General features: G+C 38.2%; 1 protein-coding gene across 1 annotated transcript; it reads right to left on the bottom strand.

Annotated features, from left to right (window-relative positions):
* Positions 1-2,432: 2,432 nt before the first annotated feature.
* LOC127501804 (histone deacetylase complex subunit SAP130-like) lies at positions 2,433-20,554 on the bottom strand. Its single transcript, XM_051873995.1, has 21 exons — positions 20,417-20,554; positions 19,506-19,634; positions 17,499-17,764; positions 17,193-17,354; positions 16,239-16,362; positions 16,036-16,157; positions 15,805-15,929; positions 15,572-15,716; positions 15,390-15,480; positions 15,165-15,269; positions 13,650-13,791; positions 13,388-13,506; positions 12,982-13,254; positions 12,658-12,832; positions 10,555-10,659; positions 9,599-9,960; positions 9,115-9,336; positions 6,335-6,460; positions 6,127-6,230; positions 5,933-6,046; positions 2,433-3,812 (listed from the first exon to the last, which is right to left on the bottom strand). The coding sequence occupies exons 2-21, from the start codon at positions 19,609-19,611 to the stop codon at positions 3,654-3,656; spliced, it is 3,147 nt and encodes a 1,048-aa protein (XP_051729955.1). The 5' UTR covers positions 19,612-19,634; positions 20,417-20,554; the 3' UTR covers positions 2,433-3,653.
* Positions 20,555-20,957: the final 403 nt, after the last annotated feature.

Consider the following 20,957-nt stretch of genomic DNA (forward strand, 5'->3'; position numbering starts at 1 on the left):
GACTGCAGTGGTTCAACCTTAATGTTATGAAGTGACGAGAAAAAACATTTTGTGCACGAAAAAAAGAAGAAGACTTTATTCAATTTCTTCTCTTCCGTGTCAGCCTCTGATGCTGTTCGCTTTGTAAACACAGTGCAGTGCTTCCGTGTTATATGTCAGAATGCCAGCTCAGTATTGGCCAGCTCCTGCATCAGCATCACACGTATGCGACTATGCGCCGTGTTGCTTACGTGAACAACGTCGGAAACTGACAAGAAAGAGAAGAAACTATAGTATCTCACAGAAGTGAGTACACCCCTCACATTTTTGTAAATATTTTATTATATCTTTTTCATGTGACAACACTGAAAAAACTTTGCTACAATGTAGTGAGTGTACAGCTTGTATAACAGTGTAAATTTGCTGTCCCCTCAAAATAACTCAACACACAGCCATTAATGTCTAAACCGCTGGCCACAAAAGTGAGTACACCCCTAAGTGAAAATGTCCAAATTGGGCCCAATTAGCCATTTTCTCTCCCCGGTGTCATGTGACTTGTTAGTGTTACGAGGTCTCAGGTGTGAATGGGGAGCAGGTGTGTTAAATTTGGTGTTATCGCTCTCTCTCTCTCATACTGGTCACTGGAAGTTCAACATGGCACCTCATGGCAAAGAACTCTCTGAGGATCTGAAAAAAAGAATTGTTGCTCTACATAAAGATGGCATAGGCTATAAGAAGATTGCCAAGACCCTGAAACTGAGCTGCAGCACGGTGGCCAAGACCATACAGCGGTTTAACAGGACAGGTTCCACTCAGAACAGGCCTCGCCATGGTTGACCAAAGAAGTTGAGTGCACGTGCTCAGCGTCATATCCAGAGGTTGTGTTTGGGAAATAGACGTATGAGTGCTGCCAGCATTGCTGCAGAGGTTGAAGGGATGTGGGGTCAGCCTGTCAGTGCTCAGACCATACGCCGCACACTGCATCAAATTGGTCTGCATGGCTGTCGTCCCAGAAGGAAGCCTCTTCTAAAGATGATGCACAAGAAAGCCCGCAAACAGTTTGCTGAAGACAAGCAGACTAAGGAACCATGTCCTGTGGTCTGATGAGACCAAGATAAACTTATTTGGTTCAGATGGTGTCAAGCGTGTGTGGCGGCAACCAGGTGAGGAGTACAAAGACATGTGTTTTGCCTACAGTCAAGCATGGTGGTGGGAGTATCATGGTCTGGGGCTGCATGAGTGCTGCCGGCACTGGGGAGCTACAGTTCATTGAGGGAACCATGAATGCCAACATGTACTGTGACATACTGAAGCAGAGAATGATCCCCTCCCTTCGGACACTGGGCCGCAGGGCAGTATTCCAACATGACAACGACCCCAAACACACCTCCAAGACGACCACTGCCTTGCTAAAGAATGTCTGCAGACCTAAACCCTATTGAGCATCTGTGGGGCATCCTCAAACGGAAGGTGGAGGAGCGCAAGGTCTCTAACTTCCACCAGCTCTGTGATGTCGTCATGGAGGAGTGGAAGAGGACTCCAGTGGCAACCTGTGAAGCTCTGGTGAACTCCATGCCCAAGAGGGTTAAGGCAGTGCTGGAAAATAATGGTGGCCACACAAAATATTGACACTTTGGGCCCAATTTGGACATTTTCACTTAGGGGTGTACTCACTTTTGTGGCCAGCGGTTTAGACATTAATGGCTGAGTTATTTTGAGGGGGCAGCAAATTTACACTGTTATACAAGCTGTACCATCACTACTTTACATTGTAGCAAAGTGTCATTTGTTGTCACATGAAAAGTTATAATAAAATATTTACAACAATGTGAGGGGTGTACTCACGTCTGTGAGATACTGTAAATCATTATTTTTGGGGCATTTTTGCGCACAAAAAGTATTCTCGTCGCTTCATAAGTTTGAACCAATGTAGTCACATGGACTATTTTAACAATGTCGTTACTACCTTTCTGGGCCTTGAAAGTGGTAATTTTTTATGTCTATGGGGGGGTATGGGGGGTCAGAAAGCTCTCTGATTTCATCAAAAAGATTTTAATTTGTGTTCTGAAGATGAACGAAGGTCTTAAGGTTTTGGAATGACATGAGGGTGAGTAATTAATGACATTTTTATTTTTGGGTGAATTAACCCTTTAAGGATTCTTTGATGAATTGAAAGTTCAAAAGAACAGCATTTATTTGAAATAGAAATCAACTGTAACATCATAAATGCCTTTACTGTTACTTTTGATCAATTTAATGCATCCTTGCTGAATAAAAATGATTAAATTCTTTAAAAAAAGACCCCCTATAGTGAACGGAAGTATAAATACAGTGGTAAAATTATGGTTTGTGTAATCAGTACCTTGATTTGGGGGGAGGGAATATACCAATATCTGTGTTTAGATTTCTAAGAGTTAAATTAGACTTTGTAGAAAAAAACAAACATCTGCATATACATGTACAAAGTGTCTTTACTTCAGCAGCGAAGTGCAACATGAAATGCCATTCAAAATGAAACTGAGTGATCAAACAGTATACAACGCTTTATCTTTGCCACAAATGACACTGCTTCAAGCAACTTAACTGGAAAAATAAACATAATATCGTTCAATTATGAAGAAAAAAAAAAAAAAAAATGGAAGAGGGCTTATTTTTTTATATTTATATATACACTTAGGTTTAACTTACATACAAATCTCTCTGAATTCTGATTGACATGTCATATCTGAACATGATTCTCACCACTCTTAATGTATGAATGTAATCACACCCAACCAAAGAGTAAACCTAGAAAGCCATAGCTGGAGCAGCGCTTGCAAGACTGACGATACATGAAACAATCCTCACAAATCGACAGACAGTGATGTGAGAACTCAATATGATTCAGACATTCAGACTCTGTTTAACCTTCGCAGAAAAACTGCTTCCATCACACCAAAACCATGTTTTATGAGGCACACAGAAAGGCACGATACTCCATTTCACCAAAGCACCTTTAACGTTTCCCACAAATCATATGTGGTAAAATGCTTCAGTCTTTGTTCCTTTAGGACAGCGAGGATGGTGTTGTTATGGCTTCTCAATTCTTATTGTTTCAAGTGCTACAATACAAAATGGAAACCTTTCGGTATGAAGAAGGGCCATTACGAAATACTGCCATCTGGTGTTTAATACAGTAAAGACTGTCAATCTGTACAAACTGTCAATACCAGGTCATCATCGTTCAAGGCACCCAAAATGATAAAGTGGTGAATATAATCTATAGACTTGAAGACGTACAGCATTGCTTTTACTGATTTCTGCTAATGTATAACTTAAAAATGGAGTCTTCAACATCCAATAACTTCCCTAAAAAAAAACTCTTTGTGACCGAGTTGTCTTGTTTAAAATAAAACATTTAGACATTCATATTTCAGTGAAGATACAGTTAAAGATGCATGTTGTGGTTAATATAATATTGTCGTTCCCTAGAGCTTCTATGTGTGCTGGGAGAGGAAGGGCTTGCCAGATAAAGACGTCTTGCCATCAGATCAGGACTCGAAGTGAATCTCTTCTGGTAGAGACAGAGTGAGGCAGGGCAGTGTGCCTGCATGCTAGAGGTCATGGAGCAGAAGGTTCTGTGGTCATGCTGAACCCTGTCCCACATCAGGTCAGTGTGGCCCAGTCCGTGTATCTCACGCTCTGTCCTTACGCTTCAGCTTATTGAGCTTCTTAGTGCTGCTGTTCTTGTTGAGCAGCTTCATGACACGCTCCTTGTGATCCAGCACCTTTAACATGGAATCACGGGCTTCTGTGATCTGGTCCATCACCAGCTTGCAGCGCTGCATGTTGCCCTATGTGGTGAAACAGCATTATGATTAACATCAATTGTATAACTACCACTCCAAAGTCTGGGGTCAGTAGGATGTTTTGTTTTTTGAAAGACTTACAAGATTTATATTTCAAATAAATGATTTTGTACTTTCTATTCATCAATCCTGGAAAAAAAAAGTATCATGAAGGATCATGTGACACTAGCCACGTTTACATGGAGCATTGTAATCGGTTTGAAAGTCCAATCCGAATGAAAATGCTCCATATAAACACCTCAATCGGAATAAAAATGCCCAAACCGAATGAAATTGTAATTGGTTTGAGAGAGGTGGGATAAACCTTTCTAAAAACCGAACAAAATAAAAAGTCTGCCATGTAAACGAGTTAAACCGATTACTTTGCGTCTACGTCATCACGTCAAGCAGTCAGGGGTCGTCAGAATGCAAAATGTCGGCGGCAAAATTAAACTGGAGTAAAACTGAAACAATACATTTATTAAATACACTGAAGGAACTCAATGAATCATTACTACGGCCCTTCATCCACACGCTTCTGCTTTACGGTGGAGGGAGGGGTAGTATTGAAATGCTCCTTAGAGAAGAACAGCCACCAAACAGGTCAGCTTCCTGTTCCCGTCTTTTCCTCATACCATCCAGCAGTAATATGCTACAAATTTCACGCTGTTGCTTGATTAAGAGCAACACTTTACATAAAAATAGCGCGCATAAGAAATAACGGCACTCCATGTTGACAGGAATACAAGGCGGCAAACAGGACATAAGCTAATGTGAGCATGTCACAAAGTCATTCAGATTGAAAGCGCTGGTGCATGTAAACACCATATCGGATTAGATAACACCTCATGTAAACACTCCACCGAACCTTTCAATCGGAATGATTTTAATCGTAATGACAAAAAAAGTGTACATGTAAACGTGGCTACTGAAGACTGACAAAATTTAGCTTTGCATCACAGGAATAAATTACATTTTAAAATATATTAAAATAGAACAATTATTTTAATTGTAATAATATTTCACAATATTACTGTTTTTACTGCATTTATTTGATCTGGTGAGCATGAGAGACTTTTCAAAAGCATGAAAAAAAAAAAAATCTTACTGACCCCAAACTTTTCAAAAAACATTTTTAAAATTGCCTAATTTTTAGTTTGCCTAATTGACTAGATAATCAGTACAGAAAACGGGTCTGAAGCATTTTTTTTACATTTTAGAGTAGTTATGAAGATATTCTGGTTCATGTTATTACAGATAACCAATAAATGGTCGATATTAAAAGAATACACTATTCTGTGTACATAAAATCAACAAAAAACTAAAATTGTTTTAAATGCTACAAGTAAATTTAAGCATCACACCATAACGTAGAGTATTAAAAATGGATATTCATTTTGAGATTTGCTAAAGATTATATTTAACAGGGCTATTAAATTATTATTAAATAATTTGCAATGATCACTTCTAGTAATATAAATGTAAAAATAGAGGAAATGAGCCTGTAATAGTGTTGTCAAAAGTACAGACTTTGATACCAAGTTGGTACTGAAATGTTAAAAATGTGACGCTTTCAGCGCTGTTCAACAGATTCATAAACACCTCTGATTGGCTTTTGTGTTCACGCGCTCACCATATATGTCTGTGATTGGCTACAATGATCAATGCACAGGAGCATTTCAAGGAAGTGTTAAATTTGAAAGCATTTTGAAAACGTGTAGCTGTGTAAGTGCTCAGTGAAGAGCGTCATTGATGTCTATTTACAACATGGTTTTTGAAGTGTTGATCACTGTAGCCAATCACAGACATATCTGATGAGCACGTGAACACAATGGCCAATCAGAGGTGTTTACGAATCTGCTCAACTGCGCTCAAAGCGTCACATTTTTAAAATTTCAGTATCGACTCGCTACCGAAATCGGTACATTTGACAACATAAGCATGTAATATCCAATGAATTAAAATAAATAAATAACTCTAATGTCAGATAACTGACATGGTATCAATATATTGTGCATATACTGATAGATCTCCAGAAGAAGATTTAAGCAAGTAAAAGTTTTAATCTTGCCGATAGCACATTTGAAAGTGATCATGTGTTGTTAAAAGTGATCAGTGACTCTCACCTGTATGAGCTCATTTATACGGTGAAGATCATCATCGGCTCCGGCCTTCTTTTTCGGGATGAGGCCTTCCTGGAGAGTCGTCAGACGACTATAGACATCATGCTCCAGATTAGTCTGCAGGCAAAACACATTCGTTCTGAAGCTTGACATCATTACTGGTAATGAATTAAAGCCTAAGAAAAAAAAAATGTTACCAGCTGCATGAGCTGAGCTGCACAGAGGTGAATTTTCCAACCCTGGGCTCTGCACACCACTCCCTTCTGATTGGCCACATCCTGCAGGGTTCCCTTCTTGTCCTCTGATTGGATAACACAAGCTGGTATTAATGACTGATGCCAGACTATATTTATTGTATTAATGCAAAATGGACAATAAGATACTGTGTGATGAGTCTAAACAGACCCTTGACACGGATGTCACTGTATCTTTGAAAGTGATGGTACGCTGCCTTCCAGGGGTTGCGGTAGTGCCGCAGCAGAGTGATCGGAGGCCGGACTCGGGTAGGAACATGCCGAACTCCCTCTTCATCTGCAGTGAAACAGATACAAAGTGAAACACCAATCATTTTTACATCTTGTGATAAGTCAAAACTACAGCTAGTCCCACAATCGCTGCCATCAGAGGAACTGTCGGTACCAGTCATCTCTAGAACAGCTTACAAACTGCCAAGATGACTCTGATCTTTATCTCTAAATGTTTTTATCTTATTCCAGCAATGTTATAACATTTGGCCTCGGTTCAATTAGGTTACGACACCATCACAGTTGCCATTTCATAATGTACTATTTAGAACAAAGGTTGGCAGGCTTTCACAGGTAGAAGGCAGTAAGGAGTCTTAAGACAATCCACAGAGAAAGAAGTGAATTTTTTTTCCAGACACCATTCTAAAAATTCTACTAAAAACACAGCTGGAAGTATCATAAAAGCAACTGTTGAATACTGAAATTTAATTTACTTTCAATTTGTTTTTTTTTGTTTTTTTTAAAAAAAAAAAGTAGATTAAAATACAAAGAAAATTAGCCTGGTTTTACAGACAGCATTAAGCCTTAGTTAATTAGGACATGTAAGTAGCTTTTATAAACGCACCTTCGAAAAAAGCATTACTGGTGTGTATCTTGAGATAAAACAATGGCACTGTCATTTTTTAAGATATGTCAGTGCAAGTTGCTTTAAGTTAAAACAGCTCAAAAATGCATTTTAGTCTGGGACTTTTGTATTGTGCATTTTAGTGTGCTACTATTTTCGTGGCAATCCTCCAACTAGCAGTAGCCTTCTGCAATGCAGATTATTACAATTATTTAACTTAAATTATTAAATAATTAATTATAAATCAAATTATGAAACTAAATTATAAAGATGTGAAATAATATGCAAATATCATGGTAGCATTTGCAGTTCTTCTCTGGCCCCCTGATTGAGCCTGGTTTCTCCTATATATTTTTTTTTCTTCCATTTCTGTCAACGATGGAGTTTGGGTTCCTTGTCACTTTCGCCTTTTGGGTTGCTTAGTTGGGAACACTTATTCAGCAATCTCATTGATTTCAATGCACTGACACTATTGGATGAGAAGTGAACCGAGCTGGAGCTTTACAGATGAACTGAACTCATTTCATAATTGATGAACTTTACACATTTATTGAACTGAACTGAATCAACACTGAACTGATTTCAACTGAATAATCACTGTTTATTATTGTCTTTTTAGAGCTGCTTTACAGCAGAATTGAATGCTGTTTGCATCACTGAATCATTACTTTCCTGTTTATCACTGTAAAGCTGCTTTGAAACAATCTGTATCGTATAAAGCGCTAAATAAAGGTGACTTGCCTAGTGAATTTAATTTATGCCATTCTAATTTCTTAAAAAAAAAAAAACAAATATTAAAACATTGCCCCATAAAGTGAAAACCCAGATTATCAGTATTTTGTTGATGAGTTATGTTGATTCTGACAATATTATATATATATATATATATATAAAAAAAAAAGCATTGTCCTACAAAGTGAAATTTTATCATCTCTACACTGGTTACCTATTAAGTTCCGTATCGATTACAAATTATTGCTACTGACCTATAAGGCCCTAAATGGTTTAGCTCCTGTGTATTTAACTGATCTTCTATCACCTAACTATCCATCATGCTCTTTAAGGTCACAAAACTCTGGACTTTTGGTAGTACCTAGGATATCCATTATAGTAGGGAGAACGTTTTCACATTTGGCTGCTAAACTCTGGAATAGCCTTCCTGATGTTTGGGGCTCAGAGACACTATCCCAGTTTAAATCTAGATTAAAAATACATCTCTTTCCCCTGGTTTCACAGACAAGGCTTAAGCTAGTCCCAGACTAAAATGCATGTTTGAGTTGTTTCAACTAAAAGCAACTTGCACTGACATATCTTAAAATATGTCACAGCCATTGTTCTGTCTCAAGATGCACACCAGTAATATTTTTTTCTAAGGCACGTTTATAAAAGCTACTTACATGTCCTAATTAACTAAGGACTAAGCCCTGTCTGTGAAACTGTGCCTTTAGCAAAACATTCACATAATGCATCCCATAACCTTGTACTCCAGTTATATCAGATCAAATGCACAATTATCTTTGCTTGAAATGTTATGAACAGCAGCTATACTCATTATTTTCCATTTGCTTTTCTGTTTTATCTTGGGATGCCCATCTGGAGGTAACTAGATACTACGCCAGCTCCAGTTTTGATCTAGCCTCTTACGAAGACTTGACAGATGACCCAACACCTGTGAGGAGATGATTCCAACTCCTGCAAGGACTTCAGATGACACCACCTCTGAATCAACATGTACCACTGCCAAATTTTCTATATATTGTAATCATTATGTTCATAACTTGTAATAATTTAATAAGCTTATTGTTTCTGCTTAAAGTTAATACATGATGTTAGCTGATTTATATTATCTTAGAACTGTACATTTCTGAAATATGGCCATTACTTGGACACAGTCACCTCTGATCACTCTAAATTGTAATGTAGACGCATGCATTTTCTGTAAAGCTGCTTTGAAACAACATGTATTGTGAAAAGCACTATACAAATAAATGTGAACTGAATTAAATTGAAATCTCTCTGATTATCGAACCTCATTATTATCTTCATTTTCAAAAATAAAACAAACAAAGACACTGCTTCATGGTAATGAAGCTTACCAATGTATTCTTTAGGAGGGGACTTGCGTTTCTCTGCACGTAGGCTGAGGGGTTTGGGTGGGAATTTCTCTTCATCTGTGCTGTTGGTCTCCATCATCTCACTTTCCTCAGTGGAGATGATGTGCTGTTGTTTGCGGGGCTTCTTTCTGGGTGAGGCTCCCAGGGTGACGTCTGTAGCAGGGACTGCCAACATCTGTGCACCACTGTTTGGACCTGATGCCACTGAGAGGGTTTGAGGTGAAAGAAACTGCTTCATCAGTTAAACTCAGTTAAATCAGTTGAATCTGGCTCCTGATGTGTGTCTCTTTAATGTATCACATCATTATCTTTTCAATATTTCAGTTTATAAACAATGTAGCACTGGGAAGAGTATGTAAAATACTGGTTTAATAAATTAATCTCAGTCAAATACAAGGGGTTTAATTTTCAAGCTAATATATAGGTTGACTACTAGTGTAAAACTTCTTTTGCATAAAGATCTCACCTGGTTTTGTACTATCCATAGGCTCTGCCTCTTGCTTAATATTCATCTCAGGGAGGGTGGAGCTGATGGCACATGCGGAAGTGGTGCTGGCTGCTGGCTGAGTGGGCGGGGCCACTACATTGGCCATGGAGGGGATTGGTGGGGTGACTGCCATGGCAGCGGGTATGGCTGAGAGAGCAGGAGTGGGTTGGGAGGGAGGCGTGGCTGACGTCATTAGGGAGGGGAGAGGTTGAGAGGCCAGCTGGGAGGGAGGTGGTCCCACATGTTGTGGTTGCTGTTCATTTCCTTGGCTAGGAATAGCCTCTATTGCCGCAGCTACTGATGGAGCGAGGCTCATGTGGATGTCAGGTTTGGGCTTCACTCTGCCAAAGGGTTTGGAGATTTAGTGTTTATAAAGCTGAGCTGCAATTTAAGACCAACTGATACTACAAAAAGGAGAATTAAGGTGTTGAAGGGTTAGTTCACCCAAAAATGAAATTTCTGTCATTAATTACTCACCCTCATGTCATTCCAAGACCTTCGTTCATCTTCGAAACACAAATTAAGATATTTTTTATGAAATCCAAGATTTTTTTTAATCCTCAATAGAAAGCAAAGGAATTACCACATTAAAGGTCCAAAAAAGTAGTAAAGTCATTAAAATAGTCAACGTGATTACAGTGGTTCAACCTTAATATTATGAAGCGACAAGGATACTTTTTGTGCGCAATAACAAAACAAAAATAACTTTATTCAACAAATTTGTCTCTCCCCTGTCAATGACCTCTGCAGTTTACATGCAGCACTCTGGGATTTCATCAAAATATCTTAATTTGTGTTCCGAAGATGAACGAAGGAGGTCTTACGGGTGTAGAATGACATGAGGGTGAGTAATTAATGACAGAAATTTCATTTTGGGGTGAACTAACCCTTTAAATAAACCTAAAGATCTCAAAATCAATTTGAATACTTCATACCCTGCAGGACGAGGTGATCCTGAAGCACTCCTGATGTGTCCATCAATTCTGGGGGTTGTGGAGTCACTGAGCTGACCTGGGATCAGGTTCTTCCTAACAGCAGCACTTCAATAAATCAAAGAGACGGATTAATCTTGAGAATGTCAATTTTTTTCAAAAATAATTAGGGATGTAACTATCAATATTGTGGTATCGCAATAGCAAAATTGTCTCGATATCATTGTGGTCACACGACTGTATGAAACAATATGTCTTCTGGGCAAAAAGTGTAGTTTTTTTTCAGCCCAATGGAACAGAACGGAGGGAAGTGGTAACTAGGGTTGGGAACAGAGAACCGGTTCTTATCCAGAACGAAGTGCGAGGAGCGTATCCTTTAATAGAGACGTCTCACCTCATGAATTTTATAACAATGAATGCACTGAAAAGCCCTCGCGCTACTCATATACGTCAGATATCAATGCAGAGAGAGAGGTAGTTGCACAAAGCTGCACGATTAATCTTTAAAAGATTGCGTTCTCGATTTCATCAACCATATGATCTAATTCCTAAATGACAACAATTCGCCCGTGTAGGCTATATTAAACATTTGACAAAAATAAAATCACGACATTCAAATCTGCGTTCGCACTGCCACTGATCTAAAGAGCAGTTGTCATATTTAGATATACACAGCTTCACAAACAATCTTTTCAAACACACAGTATCATTATTTCTGTTACAAATATTCCAATTATCACAGAAGTATACAAAAGTTTATTATTCAGATAAACGCTGTTGTCTACATTACAGATCAAAACAAAATAAATAACTTTTTGAGAATGCTTCAAATAGGCTAACTAATATATTGATTGCATTGTTACGCCACTAGGTGGCAACAAATTACTGTTAAAACTGTATCACTGAATCATTCTTTCAGAAACAGTGATGTCTTTATGAATCCAATGTGTGTTGAATTTGTGGTAACACTTTACAATAAGGTTCATTTGTTAACATTAGTTAATGTATTAACAAACATGAACTAACCATGAGCAATATATTTGTTACTGTATTTGTTAATCTTTGTTAATGTTAGTTAATAAAAATACAGCTGTTCATATTGTTCATGTTAGTTTACAGTGCATTAAATAATGTTAACAAATACAACTCTTGATTTTAATGATGTATTTGTAAATGTTGAAATTAATGTTAAAGATTAATGAATAGTGTAGAAATGCAGTTCATTATTAGTTAATGTAGTTAACTGTTTATGAACCTTATTTGTAAAGTGTTAGTGAATTAGCAGTCTGTTGAACTCATTTTACAAGTATAATAAACACAAAAAGGCGTTGAGTATTGTGCATTTTTTTCCCTTACTACTATTTTTTATTGGTTGTTTAATATTTTTTCCTTATTATGGAAACTGAAAACACTGCACTGGAAGTTTCAAACTGACAAAGACTTCATTTATCTTTTTTTATTTTTAAATATCGCAATAAATATTGTATCGTGGACTTCATATCGAGATATTATCATATTGTGAGATTTTGATATCGTTACATCCCTAAAAATAATGTTGAACTACTAAAACATAGTAGAACATTGTAGAAACTTTTTACAGGAGATTCAGCATTGTTATTGTTAAAACTAAAACTATTAAAATAGTTTTAACACTGACTCTCGTGAACAAGTGTTGGTCATATTTCTCACTAAATTCAAAACGGGGGGAAAAAAAACCCAAGTAAAGAAAATAATGCCTATTTTAGAACCAAAATTTAGCAAAAATATTTTTTTCATTGTGCCACTATCTTAATGATACATTTCTGTAAGGCTTATGTGAGTGACAAAAGATTTAAATTAAGTACATTTGTAAAGTTGCACTTGGAATCATGATAGTAGTAATTTATTTATCATTGTTTTATTTTTTATCATCATTGAGTCTGCACAAGATGATTTTCATTATTGCATTACAGTAATGTAAATATTTTTCGCATTGCAGATATTAGAATTAAACTTAATTTTTTCTTTGTAATTTTGGGGTGAAATATGATCAGATATCATAGTGAGATTTACACTTGAGAAATACTGCCAAGAACATGAAAAAAAAAATGGGTTTATCATGTTTACCCTTCATTGGCAGGTTTCTTGCGCAGAATGCTGGGCCGAGGGGACGTTACAAGGGAGGGGGTTCCAGCGTTGGCACTCTGATTGTGTGTCTGGGCCACGGTGGTAGCAGGCTGACTGTTGTTGAATGCATTACTAATAGAGTTAGCCACTAGAGTGGAACCATCGGCTAGTACAACTGAAGAAAAACACAACAGAGAGATACTCATCACTACAAATGTTTGACTTTAAGAAAGGTTTGTATGCAGTTGTTTGGTATATGAATACATGTACAGCACTAAAGGTGGACCCTAATGTAAGATTCAGAGCTGATCTAAGGCTCCTCACCTGAAGCTTTAGACTCTGTTGGGGGTTGTTGTTGGTTGACTGGTGTAGGCTGAATGCTTGTGGTGGTGATCTGGGCAGAGGTATGGAGGCCCTGGGCTGGGATGGGCGTGGGCTGGACGCCCTGTGCTGCCATGGCAGCTGGCTGAATGTTCTGAGTGTTGATCTGGGTAATGCGGTCCACCGTCATCAGCTGCATAGAGTTCAGATGAACTGCAGATGCAACTCCTACACCGGCTTGGGCAGGCATCGCTGCACTGGGCGCCTGAGCAGTAACTGTGCCAACACGAAAAACAAATGTTAATAACCAAAAGCCAAAATGAATTAGTACCCACCAATTTCAATTAAGTTTCCAGGGCAGGAAAGTCACTTAGCTTTATCTAATATTAATTTAAGCACCACATGGTACCTGGATAAGGGCGTATGGATGACACAGAGCTGGTGATGGGGGTGTAAGTGTGGGTCAGCGGATATGGTGCTGATGGGTAGGTAGGCAGGAAGTATTGAAACTGCACTGGAACAGATTGTCTGTGGGGAGCCATTAAAAGCAGGGCAAACAGAATGAACCTGATCTGGAAATTGCCAGATTGTGGCCAAAAACACATTTCAAATGTAAAGAAGGTGGAAAGGAGCATAATTTCTTCAATATATTGAAGGGAGAGGATTAATACCTGTTGTCAGTGCGGTTCTCCATGGCGATTGGGTTGGGAGAGGAACGATGACCAGAGATAGGGATGAGGTTGCCCCTTTCTCCAGTGTATTCAGACTGGATACGTGGTGATATGTGTGTGTTGGGCTGCGGAACCACTTTAGCTAAAAGTGAACAAAGCAAACAATTTAGAGCAAGTCTGTTCACTTTGCAAAGTACAGACATTATGCCCCCAGGCAGCTATTTCCAGCCATGCAAGTACAGTTCATATCTGTTTGAAAGTATGAAATCAATTAGGGTTGCACAATATTGGAAAAAATGCCATTGCGATATTTTGCTTTTCTTTTGTATATATATTGCGATATGAAAACAATTTCAGCAGATGACTTGTATAGCTCTGTTTAGAGAAAGATTGGGGTGATTTTGTAAGGGAGTGCATCTGAATAATAAAAAAAGTTTAAAAATGACATTTACTCTGAATACTTTTTTGATTGCGAACTAGTGCTGCACGATTTTGACAAAAAAATTTATTTCCCTTGATAATATAATTGCGATCATTAATGTCATTAATAGAATTTACATTAAAATACTCTCTTGTGGGGGGGACTCTCTATTCTTTAGAATACATTCATACTGGAGAGAGCGCTGTTTAAAAGCAGTGCAACTGCCAGACATAGTGCATCTTTGGTCATTAGTAATACTTTGGTCCAAAATAGCAAACAGGAAACATGTTAAACTGTTGCTTCACCATGTTTCTTGTTCACAGTCACTAGATGCTAAAATGTTGCTATGGTTATTGGGGCTGTGTATTGGCAACAAAGTCATGATACGTATCACGATACAGAGGCCACGGTATGACGAATGTCACGATATGGGTCTGCACTAAATTTCACCTCAGCAGAATTTAGTATAACAGCTGTTTGTTAAACACTGCATACTATAGGGTCATTGCTAACTATAGGCAGAGCAGGTAGTTGCCCTCTGCAGTCTGCATTATGAAGAGCCTCTGTTAGCACTGTATAACATTATAGGTAATGGCGTAGGTTTCATGTTTCATGCTCTCCCCACTAGGTACAATATTCTGACTGTTTTCTTGTTTTTTAAGCACATAAATGTACTCATTCTAATAAATTTATATTGTAATGTACTCGTTCTAATACATTAATAAAATCATTTTTACATTGCTGGTGGGTTATCATTGCACAAATTAAGAAAACCTTTAAGAAAAATTATTCCAAAAATAGAAGCGTTCGAGAGAATGAATTATTATATTGTGGCCATGATTTATTATTTTTTTCCCGCATGTCATGTGCAGGGCTCTGTACGCTATACTTCACACTATTGAAGTCAACTGACGTGTGTGACCTTGCACTTCCAGTAGGTGGCAGCACACGAAAGCGAACATAATCACGATAGGCAAAAGTTACATATGCTTTCACACTAAAGCCCCCCTTTACAATATTAGACAATATACCTATACTTCTGTGGTAATAGAAATAAAAATAATCCCAGAGCAGATGAGCTAAAGGTAACTTACCCACAGGGATGGTGGATGTGGTCACTGCTGTGGCATGAGAGGAGTGAGAGGCCACCGTCATAGTGACAATGTTGCCACTAGACAACTGAGTGTAGGGGGTGGAGCCTTTAAAAAAGGTGTTAAAATAACATCAGATACTTAGTACTATAATATATCTGTAAACGTAAGTCTATGTGATGTGCATAGATGCTTCTAAATCACAGGTGTATAGAGTAGATTCATCACCTGTTGTAGTGGGTGATGGTGCAGTATTGGTGGCCTGAATTGGAGCCACTGTTGCGGCAGCAACGGGTGTCACAGTACTGAAAATGGGCTTCTACAACAGAGGAAAAAAAGAGGTATGACTTTCCTTATGCTTTGTATTTTCAAAAAATATTTCCAAAAGGATAGGGCAGAATGATTTTAACCTGTGCAACAGAGTGAGGAATGGCTTTCTGAGCAGCAATGGCAGGGTGGGAGGGCAGGGTGATCCTTGTGGGCGTGTCACGTGAGGGTGGAGGGCGTTGAATACTCAAGGTCGCTTGGGGTGGGTGGATCGTCACAGCTGAACGACTAGAATCCAGAAAGACAAAATCATTTTCTACAGTTCAACTGCTATAAATTCAGTGCATGTGTTTGATCTAAACTTGATGCATCTTACCCGTGTACCATTTCTCCAGAGTGGGCAGCCACTGTGGTGATGACCGGAGATTGAGGTCTGGTGGCAGTCACTGGAGCCACTACTGTAGGCAGGACTGCCGTAGAGGTAGTGACTATAGGCCTGGACTGTAACACAAACAGATATGTATGAAATGAATCAGGCTTTGTAAACAAATTTGTGTTTAATATAGATCCCAAAATGTATGCCTAAAATGATCACAGATGTATTAACCTGAATTGGTTGATGGATAATGTGTTGGACTGTAGGCTGTCCCGTGGCGGAGCTCGGACCGGCTGCTGGTCTCAGCACTGTGGTTCCTTTGGAGCTTGACATAACAGCCGCAGCAGCCGCTCCTGTGACAACAGAACAAAATCAGTTAGTGTGCCAACACAAAATTGTTTGATATGAGAAGAAGCATATATCTGTAAACTCACCTCTGGGTAAATGGGAGGTGAAAGGATGCTGAGGAGCAGTGGAGGATCCGATCTGCAGCGTGGGGGCTCCACTACGGATGATCTGCACGTTTGTCATTAGATGATGCAGGTTACCAGTGTGACCCTTATTGTGACAAAAACAAAACAAAAAAACAACAACAATTAAAACCAAGCTGGTCACAGCAAGTCCAACTATGGGGAAAATATGACATCCTAACTGGGTCCTTTCATCTGCTTTTTTTTTTTAATATATAAAATATATTTTTAATAAACTATTTGTTTTTGAAGAATGTGCATTCATGTAAAATATTAAAATAAATTTTCTATGCAAATGTTTATTTAGGTAAATAATTATGAGAGAATAATGGCAGGATTCAATACCTCCATAAATTATAATAATTACTGAAAAAAAATAAAAACACCAGCAACAAAATTCCACTGTGGGCCTTCTGCCACAGTGCATCTTACCCAAGGTCTGTCAATTTAACTTTTTGCTTAATGAAAAAAAATCTATTTTTTTTTTTACCATACTAATCTAAATGAACTAGTGTCCAACAAAACATTAAATAAATTAATAGATCACTATTATTCACTGAATAAAATATTTTAAATTAAAATTAATAATTAATATTTCTTATTTTTATCTCAAAACTGTTAATCTCAAAAAAATGTGTAATTGTGTTATATATATATATATCAGGTTAATTTCTGCAATAAATCATATTTTCTTCTTTATAGTCTTCATGTTGTTCCTACATTAATTTGGAGAGTCATTTATTAAATTTATGCTATGTGAGGAAAAATCACAATTAATTAAAATAATTTTTTTTTTTTTATTTATATAATTTTTTATATACACATACACACACACACACACACACACACACACTGGAGAAACCAAGTAACTTCTAATTCAGCAAAACTGATTTATATTTATCTAAAACTACTACCAACCTGCTGACCACTGATGGTTGCCACAGGAATACCAGAGGCCTGTGTAGACTCCATGGTAGCAGTGATATGACCAGGCACCTTAGGGGGGAGGGTGAGGTGGCCCGGTGTTGACACAGGTGCTGGAGCAATTACACGGCTTGGCATGGTTGTCTTCAGGGCAGACTGGATTAAAGAGAAGAGTGATGTAGGTAAACATGGACATGCTTTTTACATTTGCTTACTTTTGACATTTTCAGGCAGAAGACAAGAGGGATCAGCTTTATAAATTGAAGATACTTAATTATCAAAAACCCCAAACCCGTGTACCTTCAGAGGACCCTCAGTGAAGGCTAGGGAAAGACCCTGAGGGAGGTGGGATGGTGCTGCTGACACAGAGACGGGTGTGCCTGGCTGGATGGGGAGGTGCTGAGGGAGAGGAGGGGGCAGAGTCGGAGCTGTTCCGTGGGGCGGGGGCTGATTCTGGGGTTGTGGGTAGGGTCGCACCACTACCGTCTCTAGCTTGTCATCTCTGAACGCTGTGGCTCCGCTGGACATCAGCTCACGTGGAGCATGATTAGAATCTTCATGTCCTCCTTAATGAAACCACATTAGGTCATGATTGATGATGTGAAGTGTTTAATGACATAAACAAGCTTGTTATCGTCTACATTTGATATGCATTAACACCAGGGTTTTCAGTGAGGGATTTTCAACTTCGCTACTGTTCAAAAGTTTAGGGTAAGCAAGGCGCATTAAATTGATCAAAAGTGACAGTAAAGACATTTATAATGTTACAAAAGATTTTTATGTTAAATAAATGCTGTTCTTTTGAACTTCCACTAAAATATTAAAGACTCTGTGGTGAAATGTCTATGTTTATATGTCTATGTGGTGTTTTTAAAGGCAAGAACACACCAAACCGACGGCAACGAACTAGTGGCAACGAAAGCAGACTGCGGGGTTGGCTCACGTCGACAGCGTCTGGGTCCAAAGTTGGCCTGACACACCAAACCAACGCTCGACAGCCGACGGCCAAGTAGCACGCCTGTTCTGCGCCTGCCTAAGATGAAATGCCTTTCCGTACCAGCAGGTGGCAGTAGCTGAACAGCCAATCAGAATGATCAGATGGCCCGACGGACCGACGAGCTCTGACGCCGATTCAACATGTCGAATCGGCAGAAAAAAAGCCGACGAGGACCAACTTCAGCCGACGGTGTGGAACACACTGAGAAAACTTAGTCGGCCGACGAATAAAACGGCTTGGTGTGTTCCTGCCTTAATATGCTTTAAGACAATCCATGTACAAATTTATCAGTCAACACCATTTCTGAGTATTTTCTCCTTAAAACTGCAGTAAACCAAAGACAGTCTCAAAAACATGGTTTGAAATCACCCTTGTTCTCTACGTCACAAATATGTAACCAATCCCATCAACGTGTGGGCGGGCTTTAGCATATCATTAACTATGCTGCAAAACAGGGGGTCTCAAAAGAAGCCAGATTATCCTGGTATATTTTTCTGTTGATATAAAACAAAACAAAAAATTGTGTACATTTAGCAATACAGTGGGTGAATTATGTACATGATGTATATTACGATGTTATGGTGAACTATATGCTTTTCTCCACTGACGTTCTAAGTTGTTCAAAGCATTTCTAAGGATGTTGATTTTTAGAAGGCAGCTGTCTGACTCTGAGGTGGTGAATGGAAACATGGTTTGGGTAACATGGGTAGCAACACACTGTTTGATAACGTAGTCAAGCCAAAGGCCAATCATATTAATTATCGTTGGGTGTCTGACGTAGAGAGCAATACATAAAACGCATTACCACTCTGATACATCAAACACATATGGCTTAATTAAATCAGTATTTCAACATGCCATTGTGCAGCGTTTACTACAGTAAAGACCAAATGGATCAGGTATTCTGAGCTTATGTGATTGAGTGGAGGCGGGGACTAATATGCATATTCATGGATCTGCGTATACTAAATGAAGCAAGGGTGTAAAGTCATATTCAAGCTATTTTAAGGCATGAAGAAATATTTTTTTTTTCACAGGAAAAAACATTTAAATATGTAATTTTGGTGATCAAAGATGAGTTTTAAGGGATAAAATTGATGACTACAGGGGGACTTTCCAATAAAATATTAAGGTGCAAAATTGTTTTCAACATTGATAATAATAAGAAAAGTTTCTTTAGCACCAGATCAGCATATTGGAATGATTTCTAGAATGATTAGAAACATTTATAATGACCTGTATTACAGAGGTGTTGGAGTGAAGGTCTAGTTTGTTTAATGCTAGTTTGTGTAAGTCAGTGCGTCTTAAACCTGTGTTCTTTTGACTTCCTGGAAGTCCTGTAGTGTTACTGCCTGGTGTTTGTCCTTGTCCCAGGCCAGATGGGAGTCCTGGACGTGGATAGTGCTGAGAACTCATCTTCACGACCTCTCACGTTCTTCCTGAAAAAAGCAGAACATAAAAAGGACATAATGCAGCGTGCAATAGAGAAGATAAAGCGTTTACTTCAAACAAAGAGCACATCACACTGGCTGCAGAATATTACTGGATTCTCTGAATGGCTCACATCAAAGACATGATGAATCCAGTCAATAGCTTTAGCAGGGGACATCTTTTTTTTAGACGTTTACCTTGCATTCATTTTAATATGAACCCAGTAATAAGAGCTATTAAAGTTAAATAAACCACAAAAAAAAAAAAAAAAACCCACTGAAGATATTTCCTATAAATATCAAGTAGCGATGCTACTCGCAATAGTGTCATCTCATTCAAATATGTTTACTAGGGTTATGACTAGGGTAATGATCTTCGATTTAACGACAAATTATAAAGTAAAAGCATTTAAGCTGGCTTTATTGTTTCTGGACGCAGCTGACTGTAACATTAACGGTTGTCAGGACACCAGAACTAGCTTTTGTACCTAGATGAGCTCCTGAGTTTATCATGTAGATGTGTTAAAAACATATATGTAGTCGAATTTAAAATACTGATTAGTACATAACCATATACTTGTTCTTTTTATGATTAAGAATAAGTTTTAGAAAACAAAACGGTCAAGTCTGCTAGTAGCCCAAAAATCTTATGAGTCATTTCAAAGAGACATGATTATTACTTTCAGATGCACGCTAACGGTCGTAATCCTGCAACTGAAGAAATGTGTACATGTCGAATACCTTATTCTAACAGCATTGTGGTGTTTACAAATGCAAAATTCCAGATTTACCGTAAACACGACGCCCGCACTCTCCATCCGCTTCGTATCCCGGCAAATCGACCATTGGTATCAATGGGAATCTAGCTTCAGTAAGTCGTTTCCGGTCGCGAATTTTTTAAAATAAAAGTCCTCGAAACCTGAAGTATCTACACATGGCCTCCATAAACTATATAATATTGCTCTATTTATAACCCTAAACAATTACATTCCACACACCTCCGATTTATGTGCTTTAGATGTTATTTTGGTCTGTATTTTAGGATGCATATAGGTCATTCCAATAATTTGGTGTCTTTAAAATCTCGAATACAAGCTATGGCATTTATATTGTTAAATTTGTACAGATTACAGTTGGCTGTAATAGTATATTAGGCTATTATTGGTTGGATGGTTAATTTGTCAGTCATGTGTTTAAAATGTTGTTATAAATAATAATAGTTTGTCATTGACATGAGATTGAGGTGTACGATTTTTAAAAACATTTCCTTTAATCCCAGAAGGCACAAATTGTAGAAATGACTTGTATAAAAAGGAAATCTATAAACACACA

The sequence above is a fragment of the Ctenopharyngodon idella genome, chromosome 2, assembly GCF_019924925.1.
Source record: "Ctenopharyngodon idella isolate HZGC_01 chromosome 2, HZGC01, whole genome shotgun sequence".
Lineage (NCBI taxonomy): Eukaryota > Metazoa > Chordata > Actinopteri > Cypriniformes > Xenocyprididae > Ctenopharyngodon > Ctenopharyngodon idella.